This window comes from Salvelinus namaycush, chromosome 31, assembly GCF_016432855.1.
Source record: "Salvelinus namaycush isolate Seneca chromosome 31, SaNama_1.0, whole genome shotgun sequence".
Classification (NCBI taxonomy): domain Eukaryota; kingdom Metazoa; phylum Chordata; class Actinopteri; order Salmoniformes; family Salmonidae; genus Salvelinus; species Salvelinus namaycush.
Window position 1 is genome coordinate 47,318,651 of NC_052337.1, and position 17,087 is coordinate 47,335,737.

Below are 17,087 nucleotides of genomic sequence, written 5' to 3' on the forward strand. Positions count from 1 at the left end.
ACCCAGTAGAGCCAACTGGTCGTGGTGTTGGTGGAGTAGATGACCCTGTTCCTCAACCGTCCGGAAGAGGGTGTTATCTTCTGCTACTTCCCTTTTTTCAAAGGCAGTATTCTGTAACGTATATGCAGGAAGTCAGGAAACAGGTGCAGAAGGTGACCTGAAGACTGAGGCTACTGAGGGCTAAATAAAGGGGAAGTAATCAAGGTAATGTCCAGGTGTGCATAACGATGGAGAGCAGGTGTGCGTATTGATGGCTGCCAGGTGTGCGTAATGTGGGTTGCCAAGACGGCCAACCTCACATATGGGTACCAGCCTCAGTCCAACGGCCAGGTGGAGACAACCAACCAGGAGCTGGGGAGGTTCCTTACGAGTCACTGCCAGGACCAGCAAGGGGGAATGGGCCCAGTTACTTCCCTGTGCAGAGTACGCCCAGAACTCACTCTGCCACTCCTCCACCGGCTGACTCCCTTCCAGTGCATCCTGGGATGTCAGCCAGCCCTGGCCCTGTGGACCTCGAGCCAGACCGAAGCCCCTGCGGTGGACGAGTGGTTCCGTGTCCAGAAGGAGCAGGCGGACCACCACTGCAGTGAGGCTCCCGTATTCCATTCTTGTGATCGCGTCTAGCTCTCCACCAGGAACCTGAGCCCCTGGTTTCTTGGGCCCTTCAAGGTAATCCGGAGTGTCAACGAGGTAACATACCATTTACAACTCCCCACCAACTACCAGATCTCACCATCTTTTCATGTTTCCCTTCTCAGGTCGGTGGTTCCTGGTCCCCAGGCTGATGCCTTCCCCTGCAACACCCCATTGCCTCCCCTGGACATTGATGGGATGCCGTCAGGTCCTTCCTGGAATCCTGACGTCGTTCAGTACAATACTCCTGTTTTGTTCATCTGCCTTGTCTTATTTATTTTTTTACTTTTACTCCTTTTTCTCCCCAATTTCGTGGTATCCAATTGGTATCCAACAGTCTTGTCTCATCGCTACAACTCCTGTACGGACTCGAGAGAGGTGAAGGTCGAGAGCCATGCGTCCTCTGAAACACAACCCAACTAAGCCGTACTGCTTCTTGACACAATGCCCACTTAACCCGGAGGCCAGCCACACCAATGTGTTGGAGGAAACACCGTACACCTGGCGACCATGTCAGCGTGCATGTGCCCGGCCCACCACAGGAGTCGCTAGAGCGTGATAGGACAAGGACATCTCTGCTGGCCAAACCCTCCTCTAACCTGGACGACGCTGGGCCAATTGTGCACTGCCCCATGGGTCTGCCGGTCGCAGCCGGCTGCGACAGAGCCTGGACTCGAACCAGGATCTCTAGTGGCACAGCTAGCAACTCCGATGCAGTGCCTTAGACCACTGCGCCACTCGGGAGGCGCCTTGTCTTATTATTAAACTGTCTTTCTGAACCTCGATCCTTTCTCACTGTGTATACGTCACGCTTCTTTGACAACTGGAGCTGCTATTCTTTCACCCTCTTCCATGGCTGTACTAATGTACGTACGCAGTACTAAGTGATAGGATATATAAGTTAACCTGTACAAGATTTTGTGCCGAATAAATTACGTTGTTACAGGTGTCAAGCTTATGGGCATGTGGCAGCGTGTAGGAGGGAGGTGTGAGAAGTGTGCAGAAGGGCATGTGACAAAGTAATGTGTAGCATTGGGGAAAGAAAAGGTATGTGTCAATTGTTGGGATGCCCATGGAGCTGGGGATCTGAAATATCTGGTGCAAAAGAGGCATGTTGAGTTTTCCAGGGTTAGAGTAGTGTAGAAGTTGTCGTATGCTGAGGCAGTGAAGAAAGTAGAGGAAGATGGGTCAAGGTGGAGGGATCCTGAGAGGAGTGGTGTGAACAGAGAGATAGGCCAACAAGTGATATATGCTCCAGTAAGCTTCGCTCCACAGGCAATATTACATTTCATTACATTTCATTACAGTACAACGGTTTGATTTGTTTGATCTGAGCAATTTTTCTTAGCTAGCTACATAGCCGTCTTTGTATCAAAGATAATTGTGTAGTTTAGAGTAATTATCGTGGTTAGCTAGCCAGCTATTTTCGTCCTTCTAACGTAGTCAACACTGCTAGCTAGCCAGCTAGCCAACTTCTACCGAATAGCAGCACTGTAGAAACTATTACATTACAACGGAACGACTTGATTAGTGTAGTGTTAGCTAGCTACATAGTTGTCTTTGCTGTCTTTGTATCTAAGATAATTGTGTAGTTTAGAGTAATTATCGAGGTTAGCTAGCCAGCTATTTTCGCCCGCCGCGCCGCGCCACCGTTCTCCTACCTAGCCAACAACTGCTAGCTAGCTAGTCAACTTCTACCGACTAGCAGCACTGTAGAACTAATACATTACAACGGAACGATTTGATTAGTGTAGTGTTAGCTAGCTACATAGTTGTCTTTGCTGTCTTTGTATCTAAGATAATTGTGTAGTTTAGAGTAATTATCGCGGTTAGCTAGCCAGCTATTTTCGTCCGCCGCGCCGCGCCACCGTTCTCCTACTAAGTCAACAACTGCTAGCTAGCTAGTCAACTTCTACCGACTAGCAGCACTGTAGAAACTAATAATACATTACAACGGAACGATTTGATTAGTGTAGTGTTAGCTAGCTACATAGTTGTCTTTGCTGTCTTTGTATCTAAGATAATTGTGTAGTTTAGAGTAATTATCGAGGTTATCGAGGTTACCTAGCCAGTTATCGAGGTTACCTAGCCAGCTACACTTTCAAACAAAGTCAACAACGCAGCCACTGCTAGCTAGCCTACTTCACCAGCCAGCAGTACTGTATCATTTTAATCATTTTAGTCAATAAGATTTTTGCAACGTAAGCTTAACTTTCTGAACATTCGAGACGTGTAGTCCACTTGTCATTCCAATCTCCTTTGCATTAGCGTAGCCTCTTCTGTAGCCTGTCAACTATGTGTCTGTCTATCCCTGTTCTCTCCTCTCTGCACAGACCATACAAACGCTTCACACCGCGTGGCCGCTGCCACTCTAACCTGGTGGTCCCAGCGCGCACGACCCACGTGGAGTTCCAGGTCTCCGGCAGCCTCTGGAACTGCCGATCTGCGGCCAACAAGGCAGAGTTCATCTCAGCCTATGCTTCCCTCCAGTCCCTCGACTTCTTGGCACTGACGGAAACATGGATTACCACAGATAACACTGCTACTCCTACTGCTCTCTCCTCGTCTGCCCACGTGTTCTCGCACACCCCGAGAGCTTCTGGTCAGCGGGGTGGTGGCACTGGGATCCTCATCTCTCCCAAGTGGACATTCTCTCTTTCTCCCCTGACCCATCTGTCTATCGCCTCCTTTGAATTCCATGCTGTCACAGTTACCAGCCCTTTCAAGCTTAACATCCTTATCATTTATCGCCCTCCAGGTTCCCTTGGAGAGTTCATCAATGAGCTTGACGCCTTGATAAGTTCCTTTCCTGAGGATGGCTCACCTCTCACAGTTCTGGGTGACTTTAACCTCCCCACGTCTACCTTTGAATCATTCCTCTCTGCCTCCTTCTTTCCACTCCTCTCCTCTTTTGACCTCACCCTCTCACCCCCCCTACTCACAAGGCAGGCAATACGCTTGACCTCATCTTTACTAGATGCTGTTCTTCCACTAATCTCATTGCAACTCCCCTCCAAGTCTCCGACCACTACCTTGTATCCTTTTCCCTCTCGATCTCATCCAACACTTCCCACTCTGCCCCTACTCGGATGGTATCGCGCCGTCCCAACCTTCGCTCTCTCTCCCCCGCTACTCTCTCCTCTTCCATCCTATCATCTCTTCCCTCTGCTCAAACCTTCTCCAACCTATCTCCTGATTCTGCCTCCTCAACCCTCCTCTCCTCCCTTTCTGCATCCTTTGACTCTCTATGTCCCCTATCCTCCAGGCCGGCTCGGTCCTCCCCTCCTGCTCCGTGGCTCGACGACTCATTGCGAGCTCACAGAACAGGGCTGCGGGCAGCCGAGCGGAAATGGAGGAAAACTCGCCTCCCTGTGGACCTGGCATCCTTTCACTCCCTCCTCTCTACATTTTCCTCTTCTGTCTCTGCTGCTAAAGCCACTTCCTACCACTCTAAATTCCAAGCATCTGCCTCTAACCCTAGGAAGCTCTTTGCCACCTTCTCCTCCCTCCTGAATCCTCCTCCTCCTCCCCCGCCCCCCTCCTCCCTCTCTGCGGATGACTTCGTCAACCATTTTGAAAAGAAGGTCGACGACATCTGATCCTCGTTTGCTAAGTCAAACGACACCGCTGGTTCTGCTCACACTGCTCACACTCCCATCTGGCTTAGCGGCCTTTTACATCTCTAAACACAGCCATCATCACATCACCATATTTCACCGTTTGATCATTTCACTTTTATATTGTCGTATTTTATTTTACCCTGTGCTTTGACCTCTTTCTCCCCTCTCTCTCCAGATGAAATCTCGCGTCTTGTGACGGCCGGCCGCCCAACAACCTGCCCGCTGACCCTATCCCCTCCTCTCTTCTCCAGACCATTTCCGGAGACCTCCTCCCTTACCTCACCTCGCTCATAAACTCATCCTTGACCGCTGGCTACGTCCCTTCCGTCTTCAAGAGAGCGAGAGTTGCACCCCTTCTGAAAAAACCTACACTCGATCCCTCCGATGTCAACAACTACAGACCAGTATCCCTTCTTTCTTTTCTCTCCAAAACTCTTGAACGTGCCGTCCTTGGCCAGCTCTCCTGCTATCTCTCTCAGAATGACCTTCTTGATCCAAATCAGTCAGGTTTCAAGACTAGTCATTCAACTGAGACTGCTCTTCTCTGTGTCACGGAGGCGCTCCGCACTGCTAAAGCTAACTCTCTCTCCTCTGCTCTCATCCTTCTAGACCTATCGGCTGCCTTTGATACTGTGAACCATCAGATCCTCCTCTCCACCCTCTCCGAGTTGGGCATCTCCGGCGCGGCCCACGCTTGGATTGCGTCCTACCTGACAGGTCGCTCCTACCAGGTGGCGTGGCGAGAATCTGTCTCCGCACCACGTGCTCTCACCACTGGTGTCCCCCAGGGCTCTGTTCTAGGCCCTCTCCTATTCTCGCTATACACCAAGTCACTTGGCTCTGTCATATCCTCACATGGTCTCTCCTATCATTGCTATGCAGACGACACACAATTAATCTTCTCCTTTCCCCCTTCTGATAACCAGGTGGCGAATCGCATCTCTGCATGTCTGGCAGACATATCAGTGTGGATCACCACCTCAAGCTGAACCTCGGCAAGACGGAGCTGCTCTTCCTCCCGGGGAAGGACTGCCCGTTCCATGATCTCGCCATCACGGTTGACAACTCCATTGTGTCCTCCTCCCAGAGTGCTAAGAACCTTGGCGTGATCCTGGACAACACCCTGTCGTTCTCAACTAACATCAAGGCGGTGACCCGTTCCTGTAGGTTCATGCTCTACAACATTCGCAGAGTACGACCCTGCCTCACACAGGAAGCGGCGCAGGTCCTAATCCAGGCACTTGTCATCTCCCGTCTGGATTACTGCAACTCGCTGTTGGCTGGGCTCCCTGCCTGTGCCATTAAACCCCTACAACTCATCCAGAACGCCGCAGCCCGTCTGGTGTTCAACCTTCCCAAGTTCTCTCACGTCACCCCGCTCCTCCGCTCTCTCCACTGGCTTCCAGTTGAAGCTCGCATCCGCTACAAGACCATGGTGTTTGCCTACGGAGCTGTGAGGGGAACGGCACCTCCGTACCTTCAGGCTCTGATCAGGCCCTACACCCAAACAAGGGCACTGCGTTCATCCACCTCTGGCCTGCTCGCCTCCCTACCTCTGAGGAAGTACAGTTCCCGCTCAGCCCAGTCAAAACTGTTCGTTGCTCTGGCACCCCAATGGTGGAACAAACTCCCTCACGACGCCAGGTCAGCGGAGTCAATCACCACCTTCCGGAGACACCTGAAACCCCACCTCTTTAAGGAATACCTAGGATAGGATAAAGTAATCCTTCTAACCCCCCCCCCCCCCCCCCCCCCCCTTAAAAGATTTAGATGCACTATTGTAAAGTGGTTGTTCCACTGGATATCATAAGGTGAATGCACCAATTTGTAAGTCGCTCTGGATAAGAGCGTCTGCTAAATGACTTAAATGTAATGTAATGTAAATGTAAGTACTGTACTGCAGGGATGGAACGTAAGTCGCAGAAAGGTTGTGGTGGCAGGGTGTTTTTTTTCTTTTTCTTTTTTTTTACAAGTTTAGAGTTAGATGGTAGGGTATTTGTTGATTTATTTCATTTGAATTTTTTTTTTTTTTGCAATGTATAAGGGAGTTATACTCCAGGGTAGTAGGTGGCGGTAATGCAACATTTATTGGATGCCAGCCGTTAAACCTCATCGAAGAAGAACTGCACATCATATTGTTTTGCTGGTCAGTTGGTGGGGAGGACCAAACGGTAACTTTAGCTGTGGTGAAAACGATGTTTTTTTGTTCTTTATATTTTAAGGATACGTCACTATTCGTCAAAGCTGGATTGTGGATCTCGTGCTCATTTAAAAGTAATATTTTATTGCTTTAAAATTAATCAGCAGTACAATGACTGTATTTGATAGCTAACTAATTTGGCTAAGGTTAGCCGTGTCACCTCAAATAGGCTTAGCGTTGCTGCTAGACTAGAAAACTAACGAAGCTCATTCATACACAGCCTGGCTGGTAGCTATAACTAGCTGGCTAATCAACTAACTCTGATAAGCGAATTTAATCAATTAACGTGCTATTTGTGTGTCGTTATTTTATTTTTCAAGAATTATGAATCGAGACTATGGTTAGTTACGTTTGGTGGTTGACCATCCGCTATAATCTTGTTTTTCCAGAGGTGGGCGTTTCATACATGTGCCACGATGCATTTATTTTGTTATACTAGCACATTAACTATCTAACGTTAGCTAGCGTTACTGTCTGTGAGTGTATTTATACCGTACATTAGAATGCAGTTCCTTTGCTAGCAAATTAGCTAGTGCATACAGTTGACATTGGTAAATGTCATTGTTCTTTCTAACTAGTCTGTGGTTTGTCTGGTGCAGGATGGATTTAGACGTGTGTGCTGGCGGGAACAGTACCAAGGGAAAAGCTGATTCGGCTCATGCAGGTGAAGGAGACGCAATGGCGATCGTGCCACTGGAGCTCTATGACTCCGCTAGAGCGAAAATAGATGCAAATCTCCGCTGGCTGTTAGCCAAAGCTTACGGTATAGGTATGTGTTTTCTCTTGGGCAGGTGCTCGCAATCTTTTGTGTTTTTGAATATTGAAACGCTACTGTTAGCTTTGGGACACATCGGGAGTCTTTCTATTGCTTGGACTCCCTGAATTGTACTTCGTTTTGGTAGATGGAAACGGAAAATAACCATGCCACAGTATAGCCGACTTCTTGTCAATAAAAGCATATGTATAATCTCTAGGCAGTCCAATTTACCAGACAAAGTGAAATGTGTCCCTCTGTCAATATTTGAATCCAACTTTTGTCCAAACAGCACCATATTCCTGTGGTGTAAACAGTGGTAGAGTTGTACACTGAACAAAAATATGAACGCAACATGTAAAGTGTTGGTCCCATGTTTCATGAGCTGAAATAAAAGACCCCAGAAATGTTCCATATGCACAAAAAGCTTATTTCACTCTAATTTTGTATACAAATTTGTTGACATCCCTGTTAGTGTGCATTTCTCCTTTGCCAAGATAATCCAACCACCTGACAGGTGTGGCATATCAAGAAGCTGGTTAAACAGCATAATCATTACACAGGTGCACTTTGTGATGGGGGAAAGGCCACTCTAAAATGTGCAGTTTTGTCACACAAAACAATGCTACAGATGTCTCAAGTTATGAGGGAGTGTGCACTTGGCATGCTGACTGCAGGAATGTCCACCAGAGCTGTTGCCAGATTATTTAATGTTCAATTCTCTACCATAAGCTACCTCCAATATTGTTTTTGAAAATTTGCCAGTACGTCCAACCTACATCACAACTGCAGACCAGGTGTAAACACGCCAGCCCAGGACCCGCACATCTGGCTTCTTACGGGATCATCTGAGACCAGCCACCCGGACAGCTAATGAAACATGATTTGCAAAAGCGAATAATGTCTGCACAAACTGTCAAACCATCTCAAGGAAGCTCATCTGCGTGCTCATTGTCTTGTCTTGACCTGACTGCAGTATGGCGTCAACCGACTTAAGTGAGCACGCTGCAGAAGTGTGCTCTTCTAGGACTTATCCCAGTTTCAACTGTACTTGGAAGATAGCATGTATGGCGTTGTGAACAGAGTACCCCATGGTGGGGTTTTGGTATGGGCAGTCATAAGCTACGGACAACAAACACAATTGCATTTTATTGATGGCGATTTGAATGCACACAGATACCGTGATGAGATCCTGAGGACCATTGTCGTGCCATTCATCCGCCGCCATCATCTCATGTTTCAGCATGACAATGCATGGCCCTATGTCGCAAGGATCTGTACACAATACCTGAATGCTGAAAATGTCCCAGTTCTTACATGGCCTGCATACTCACCCATTGAGCATGTTTTGGATGCTCAGGATTAGTGATGCGTCGATATCTGATATTTTCCTTGCCAAAAAAACTGAATAACCGATATTTAACATTTTAGAATGCCTTTTAAGCATTCTAGTACAGTTAAATAGGTACCACACACACACATGGGCGCAGCGGTCTAAGGCACTGCATCTCAGTGCAAGAGGTGTCACTACAGTCCCTCGTTCGAATCCAGGCTGTCACACATCCGGCCGTGATTGGGAGGTCCATGGGGCCCAGCATCGTCCGGGGTAGGCCGTCATTGTAAATAAGAATTTGTTCTTAACTGACTTGGCTAATTAAATAAAGGTTACACACCAAACTGACCAATTTTGTTTGCATTTATGTATTTTATTTTTTATTTATTTCACCTTTATTTAACCAGGTAGGCTAGTTGAGAACAAGTGCTCATTTACAACTGCGACCTGGCCAAGATAAAGCAAAGCAGTGCGACACAAACACAGTTATACATGGAATAAACAAACATACAGTCAATTACACAATAGAAAAAAGTCTATACAGTGTGTGCAAATGAGGTAAGATAAGGGAGGTAAGGCAAAAATAGGTCATAGTAGCAAAATAATTACAATTAAACACTGGAGTGATAGATGTGCAGAAGATGAATGTGCAAGTAGAGATACTGGGATGCAAAGGAGCAAAATAAATGAATAACAGTATGGGGATGAGGTAGTTGGATTGGCTATTTACAGATGGGCTATTTACAGGTGCAGTGATCTGTGAGCTGCTCTGACAGCTGGTGCTTAAAGTTAGTGAGGGAGATATGAGTCTCCAGCTTCAGTGATTTTTGCAATTCGTTCCAGTCATTGGCAGCAGAGAACTGGAAGGAAAGGCGGCCAAAGGAGGTATTGGCTTTGGGGGTGACCAGTGAAATATACCTGCTGGAGCGTGTGCTACGGGTGGATGCTGCTATGGTGACCAGTGAGCTGAGATAAGGCGGGGCTTTACCTAGAAAATACTTATAGATGACCTGGAGCCAGTGGGTTTGGCGACGAATATGAAGTGAGGGCCAGCCAACGAGAGCATACAGGTCGCAGTTGTGGGTAGTATATGGGGCTTTGGTGACAAAACGAATGGCACTGTGATAGACTGCATCCAATTTGCTGAGTAGAGTGTTGGAGGCTATTTTGTAAATTACATCGCCGAAGTCAAGGATATGTAGGATAGTCAGTTTTACGAGGGTATGTTTGGCAGCATGAGTGAAGGATGCTTTGTTGCGAAATAGGAAGCCGATTTTGGATTGGAGATACTTAATGTGAGTCTGGAAGGAGAGTTTACAGTCTAACCAGACACCTAGGTATTTGTAGTTGTCCATATATTCTAAGTCAGAACTGTCCAGAGTAGTGATGCTGGATGGGTGGGCAGGTGCTGGTAGCGATCGGTTGAAGAGCATGCATTTAGTTTTACTTGCATTTAAGAGCAGTTGGAGGCCACGGAAGGAGAGGTGAATGGCGTTGAAGCTCGTCTGGAGGTTAGTTAACCTGTCTGGCACCAGTGGGATGGTAGCATCCCACCTGACCAACATCCAGTGAAAGTGCAGGGCTCCAAATTCAAACAACAGAAATCTCATAATTAAAATTCCTCAAACATACAAGTATTATACACCATTTTAAACAAACTTATTGTTAATCCAGCCACAGTGTCTGATTTCAAAAAGGCTTTACGGCAAAAGCACACCAGGCGATTATGTTAAGTCAGCGCCTAGCCACAGAAAACCATACAGCCATTTTCCAAAGAAGGAGAGATGTCACAAAAGTCAGAAATAGCGTTAAAATTAATCACTTACCTGTGATGATCATCTGATGGCACTCCCAGGTCTCCATGTTAGACAATAAATGTTCGTTTTGTTCGATAAAGTTCATCTTTATGTCCAAATACCTCCTTTTTGTTTGCGCGTTTAGTCCAGTAATCCAAATGCACAGGGCGCGGGCACTATGTCCAGACGAAAGGTCCAAAAAGTTCCATTACAGTTTGTAGAAACATTTCAAACGATGTATAGAATCAATCTTTAGGATGTTTTTATCATAAATCTTCAATAATATTCCAACCGGACAATTCCTTTGTCTTTAGAAATGAAAGGGAACGGAGCTCGTGCTCACAGCTGCGCGCGTGACTAAACTAAAGGCTTTCTGCCAGACCACTGGTTCAAACTAGGGGTCGACCGATTAATCGGAATGGCCGATTTCAAGTTTTCATAACAATCGGAAATCGGTAATTTTGGACGCCGATTTTGCCTATTTTTTTTATTTTTATTATTATTATTATAATAATATTTTTTTACACCTTTATTTAGCTAGGCAAGTCAGTTAAGAACACATTCTTATTTTCAATGACGGCCTAGGAACAGTGGGTTAACTGCCTTGTTCAGGGGCAGAACAACAGATTTTTACCTTGTCAGCTCAGAGATTCAATCTTGCAACCTTACGGTTAACTAGTCCAACGCTCTAACCACCTGCCTCACGAGGAGCCTGCCTGTTACGCAAATGCAGTAAGAAGCCAAGGTAAGTTGCTAGCTAGCATTAAATATATCTTATAAAAAACAATCAATCAATCATAATTACTAGTTATAACTACACATGGTTGATGATATTACTAGTTTATCTAGCGTGTCCTGCATTGCATATAATCGATGCAGTACCGCATTCGTGAAAAAGGACTGTCATTGCTCCAACGTGTACCTAACCATAAACATCAATGCCTTTCTTAAAATCAATACACAGAAGTATATATTTTTGAACCTGCATATTTAGCTAAAAGAAATCCAGGTTAGCAGGCAATATTAACCAGGTGAAATTGTGTCACTTCTCTTGCGTTCATTGCACGCAGAGTCAGGGTATATGCAACAGTTTGGGCCGCCTGGCTCATTGCGAACTAATTTGCCAGAATTTTACGTAATATGACATAACATTGAAGGTTGTGCAATGTAACAGGAATATTTAGACTTATGGCACAGCGACGAGCTGCTGGCAAAACGCACGAAAGTGCTGTTTGAATGAATGCTTACAAGCCTGCTGGTGCCTACCATCGCTCAGTCAGACTGCTCTATCAAATCATAGACTTAATTATAACATAACACACAGAAATACGAGCCTTAGGTCATTAATATGGTTGAATCCGGAAACTATCATCTCGAAAACAAGACGTTTATTCTTTCAGTGAAATACGGAACCGTTCCGTATTTTATCTAACGGGTGGCATCCATAAGTCTAAATATTCCTGTTACATTGCACAACCTTCAATGTTATGTCATAATTACGTAAAATTCTGGCAAATTAGGCGGCCCAAACTGTTGCATATACCCTGACTCTGCGTGCACTGAACGCAAGAGAAGTGAAACAATTTCACCTGGTTAATTTTGCCTGCTAATCTGGATTTCTTTTAGCAAAATATGCAGGTTTAAAAATATATACATCTGTGTATTGATTTTAAGAAAGGCATTGATGTTTATGGTTAGGTACACATTGGCGCAAGACAGTCCTTTTTCGCGAATACGAACTGCATCGATTATATGAAACGCTAGATAAACTAGTAATATCATCAGCCATGTGTAGTTAACTAGTGATTATGATTGATTGATTGTTTTTTATAAGATAAGTTTAATGCTACCTTGGCTTCTTACTGCATTCGCGTAACAGGCAGGCTACTCGTGGAGTGCAATGTAATCAGGTATTTAGAGCGTTGGACTAGTTCACTGTAAGGTTGCAAGATTGAATCCCCGAGCTGACATGGTAAAAATCTGTCATTCTGCCCCTGAACAAGGCAGTTAACCCACCGTTCCTAGGCCGTCATTGAAATTAAGAATGTGTTCTTAACTGACTTGCCTAGTTAAATAAAGGATTAAAAAAGGTGTTAAAAAAAAGAAAAAAAGGCCAAATCGGTGTCCAAAATTACCAATTTCCGATTGTTATGAAAACTTGAAATCGGCCCTAATTAATCGGCCATTTTGATTAATCGGTCAACCTCTAATCTCAAGGCCATCAGACTGTTAAACAGCCATCACTAACATTGAGTGGCTCCTGCCAACTACTGACTCGAATCTCTAGCCACTAATAAATAAAAATTGGATGTGGTAAATGTATCACTAGTCACTTTAAACAATGCCACTTTATATAATGTTTACATACCCTACATTACTCATCTCATATGTATATACTGTACTCTCTACCATCTACTGCATTTTGCAGATGCCGTTCGGCCATCGCTCATCCATATATTTATATGTACATATTGTTATTCATTCCTTTGTTGTTGTGAAATTGTTAGATTACTTGTTAGATATTACTGCATGGTCGGAACTAGAAGCACAAGCATTTCGCTACACTCACACATGGTTAGCAGATGTTAATGTATGTGACCAATAAAATTTGATTTGATATGGAGAAAAAGAAGTCCAATAAGCTCTGGGTTGAATCGTGCTGAGCAGATTGGCAGGAGTTGCCTGGGATAAAGGTTAGCTGATGACCGCTAGCAGCGGCTAGCTGACTACTAGCTAGTAGCTAGTTAGCTGGCTAGCTTCTGTTGGGGGTTCCGGTTCTAAAGTAAAGAAAATAGCAGATCCATACGACATTGGGTGAGGCGGGTTGCAGGAGAGTATGTTAAAGTTGGGGTTAAGAAAAATATAAAAAATATGTGAGAAGAAAAAATATTAAAAAAGATATATATAAAGATATACAGTGGGGAGAACAAGTATTTGATACACTGCCGATTTTGCAGGTTTTCCTACTTACAAAGCATGTATAGGTCTGTAATTTTTATCATAGGTACACTTCAACTGTGAGAGACGGAATCTAAAACAAAAATCTAGAAAATCACATTGTATGATTTTTAAGTAATTAATTTTAATTTAACTGTATCTCTTTTTCTCTCTCTCCACCTCCCTCTGCATCGCTCTCTCTGCATCCCTCCCTCCTCCAGACCACATCCCAGAAGATCTATGTGACCCCTTCTACACGGACCAGTATGAGCAGGAGCACATCAAGCCGCCCGTCATCAGACTGCTGCTGTCCGGGGAGCTGTACTGCCGTGTCTGCGGCCTCATCCTGAAGGGCGAGCAGGCCTCAGCGCTGCAGTCCCACCTGTCTGTCATCCAGGCCCTCTCCCGGAAAGGCATCTACGTCCTGGAGAGCGACAACAACCCAGTCTCCGACGGTGACCTGGACTGTAGCCCCATCAAGATGGTGAGTAGAACGTACTGGGCTGGATAGAGAGTTGTAGTTGGCGATTATGGGTTTGAAGTTAAGGACTGGGAAAGCTTGGTGTGGGAGGGTATGTCTGCATCCATATTTGGGTCTGGCTTTTGGAGTTGTTTCATTTATCTCCCCCACAGTTTTATTGATTCAAATGAAGTAACCCTAATAAAATGTTGGTTTGTATACCAAATAGGGAATATCAAGAACGCAGCAGCTATGCCTGGTGGTTTTTACAACAGTAAATGTGGTGCTACAGTGACAGTATTGTAAATCCTGTCAGCAGTAGGGGAACAATTGGGACAGGAAGGCCATCTATCTGCCTTGACCCTGCTTCTGGCCAAATTAGCAGCACAGCCACCAGCACTGTGTGTGTTAGTAAGAATTGTAACACATCGTGTACGTGTGTTTTTGTTCTACTATACTTTAGGGGTGTAACCCAGGTTTGGTACGTATTGCGTTTTTTGAGTCATGGTTCGGTTTCGGTACAACGGGAAAATGAAATGCCAAAAGTTACCTCTTAACTTCAGCCACTTCAAGTGCAGGGCGCGAAATTCAAAATATATTTTTTAGAAATATTTAACTTTCACACATTAACAAGTCCAATACAGCATTTGAAAGATAAACATCTTGTGAATCCAGCCAACATGTCCGATTTTTAAAATGTTTTACAGCGAAAACACCACGTATATTTATGTTAGCTCACCACCAAATACAAAAAAGGACAGAAATTTTTCACAGCACAGGTAGCATGCACAAAACCAACCTAACTAACCAAGAACCAACCAAACTAACCAAGAAACAACTTCATCAGATGACAGTCTTATAACATGTTATTCAATAAATCTATGTTTTGTTCGAAAAATGTGCATATTTGAGCTATAAATCAGTTTTACATTGCAGCTACCATCACAGCTACCGTCAGAAATGGCACCGAAGCAGCCAGAGTAATTACAGACACCAACGTCAAATACCTAAATACTCATCATAAAACATTTCTGAAAAATACATGGTGTACAGCAAATGAAAGACAGGCATCTTGTGATTCCAGCCAATATTTCCGATTTCTTAAGTGTTTTACAGCGAAAACACAATATAGCATTATATTAGCTTACCACAATAGCCAGAAACACAAGCCATTCCCCAGCAGCAAAAGTTAGCGATCGTAACAAACCAGCAAAAGATATATAATTTTTGACTAACCTTGATAAGCTTCATCAGATGACAGTCCTATAACATCAGGTTATACATACACTTATGTTTTGTTCGAAAATGTGCATATTTAGAGCTGAAATCAGTGGTTATACATTGTGCTAACGTAGCATCTTTTTCCCACAACGTCCGGATATTTTTCTGGCACTCACATATTCTGACCAAATAACTATTCATAAACATAACTAAAAAATACATGTTGTATAGGAAATGATAGATACACTAGTTCTTAATGCAATCGCCGTGTTAGAATTCTAAAAATAACTTCATTACGATATGCAGTTTACGTTATGGCGAGAGCGTGCCCAAAACCTGGCCGCAAACGACTATTTCACATGTTCGACAGATATATGAAATAGCATCATAAAATGGGTCCTACTTTTGCTGATCTTCCATCAGAATGTTGTACAAGGGGTCCTTTGTCCAGAACAATCGTTGTTTGGATTTAGAATGTCCTCTTCTCCAGTCAATTAGCACGGAAAGCTAGCAAAGTGGCGCTAAGCTCTCCTTCGTGAACAAACGCAGACAACGCAACACGCCTAACGTCCCGAAAAAATTTCAATAATCTAATAAAACTATATTGAAAAAACATACTTTACGATGATATTGTCACATGTATCAAATAAAATCAAAGCCGGAGATATTAGTCGTCCATAACGACAGCTTATCAGAAGGCAAATCCAGGTCCCTTCACGCGCTCTCCAGAAAACAGGAAACTGGTGACACGTCATACAAAGAGCTTTTGTTCGACACCAGATCAAGTTATTCACTCCATTTCTTCTCTCACTGCCTGTCGACATCTAGTGGAAGACGTATGAAGTGCATGTATACTGATATATATCAAGGACATTTATAGGCAGGCCCTAGAACAGAGCATCGATTTCAGATTTTCCACTTCCTGTCAGGAAGTTTGCTGCAAAATGAGTTCTGTTTTACTCACAGATATAATTCAAACGGTTTTAGAAACTAGAGAGTGTTTTCTATCCAATAGTAATAATAATATGCATATTGTACGAGCAAGAATTGAGTAAGAGGCCGTTTGAAATGGGCACCTTTTATCCGGCTAAAAATAAAAGCCTGAAACTATGTCTAAAGCCTGGTCACAGCCTGAGGAAGCCATTGGAAAATGAATCTGGTTGATACCCCTTTAAATGGAAGAAAGATGGGCCAGGAAACACAGATAAAAAAAATCACTTCCGGGTTAGATTTCCTCAGGTTTTTGCCTGCAGAATCAGTTTTGTTATACTCACAGACAATATTTTGACAGTTTTTGGAAACTTTGGAGTGATTTCTATCCTAATATGTAAATTATATGCATATTCTACGATCTGGACCTGAGAAATAGTTTGTTTACCTTTGGAACGTTATTTAATAAAATAAAATCTGACCCCTAGCGTTAAGAGGTTAACTTCTTTGAGCTCAACTCCCGTTAACAGGATCGATTTGACAACATCCGGTGAAATGGCAGAGCGCCAAATAAAATAAAAAATATTAAATTAAAGCTTAACTTCTCATTAATCTAGCCACCGTGTCAGATTTCAAAAATGCTTTACGGAGAAAGCAAACCATGCGATTATCTTAGGACAGCGCCCAGCATACCAACACATGAAAATCAGATTTCAACACGCCAGGCTCAACACAAAAGACAGAAATAACCATTAATTCATGCCTTACCTTTGACGAACTTCTGTTGGCACTCCAATATGTCCCATAAACATCAGAAATGGTCCTTTTGTTCGATTAATTCCGTCGTTATATCTCCAAAATGTCAATTTATTTGGCGCGTTTGATTCAGATAAACACCGGTTCCAACTTGCCCAGCATGACTACAAAATATCTAATAAGTTACCTGTAAACGCTGTCCAAACATTTGAAACAACTTTCCTAACACAACTTTAGGTATTTTTTATTGGAAATAATCAATACAATTTAAGACGGGATAAACGGTGTTCAATACCGGATAAAAACAACGTGAAGCGCATGACCTGGAGCGCCTATCAAAACATTAGAGTGCACTAGGCTGGACCCTCGTTCTGAACTGCCGTACTTAATTTCTCTAAAGAAAAACATCAACCAATTTCTAAAGACTGTTGACATCCAGTGGAAGCG

At 44.0% G+C, this 17,087-nt stretch overlaps 1 protein-coding gene across 1 annotated transcript in view; it reads left to right on the plus strand.

The window, feature by feature from the left end:
* Positions 1-6,409: 6,409 nt before the first annotated feature.
* LOC120025827 (calmodulin-regulated spectrin-associated protein 1-B-like) overlaps positions 6,410-17,087 on the plus strand; it is a 112,358-nt gene continuing 101,680 nt past the window's right edge. The window contains exons 1-3 of the mRNA XM_038970518.1: positions 6,410-6,527; positions 7,053-7,222; positions 13,495-13,757. Coding sequence (XP_038826446.1) covers positions 7,054-7,222; positions 13,495-13,757 — 432 coding nt within the window. The 5' untranslated portion in view covers positions 6,410-6,527; position 7,053. The remainder of the gene's footprint in view (positions 6,528-7,052; positions 7,223-13,494; positions 13,758-17,087) is intronic.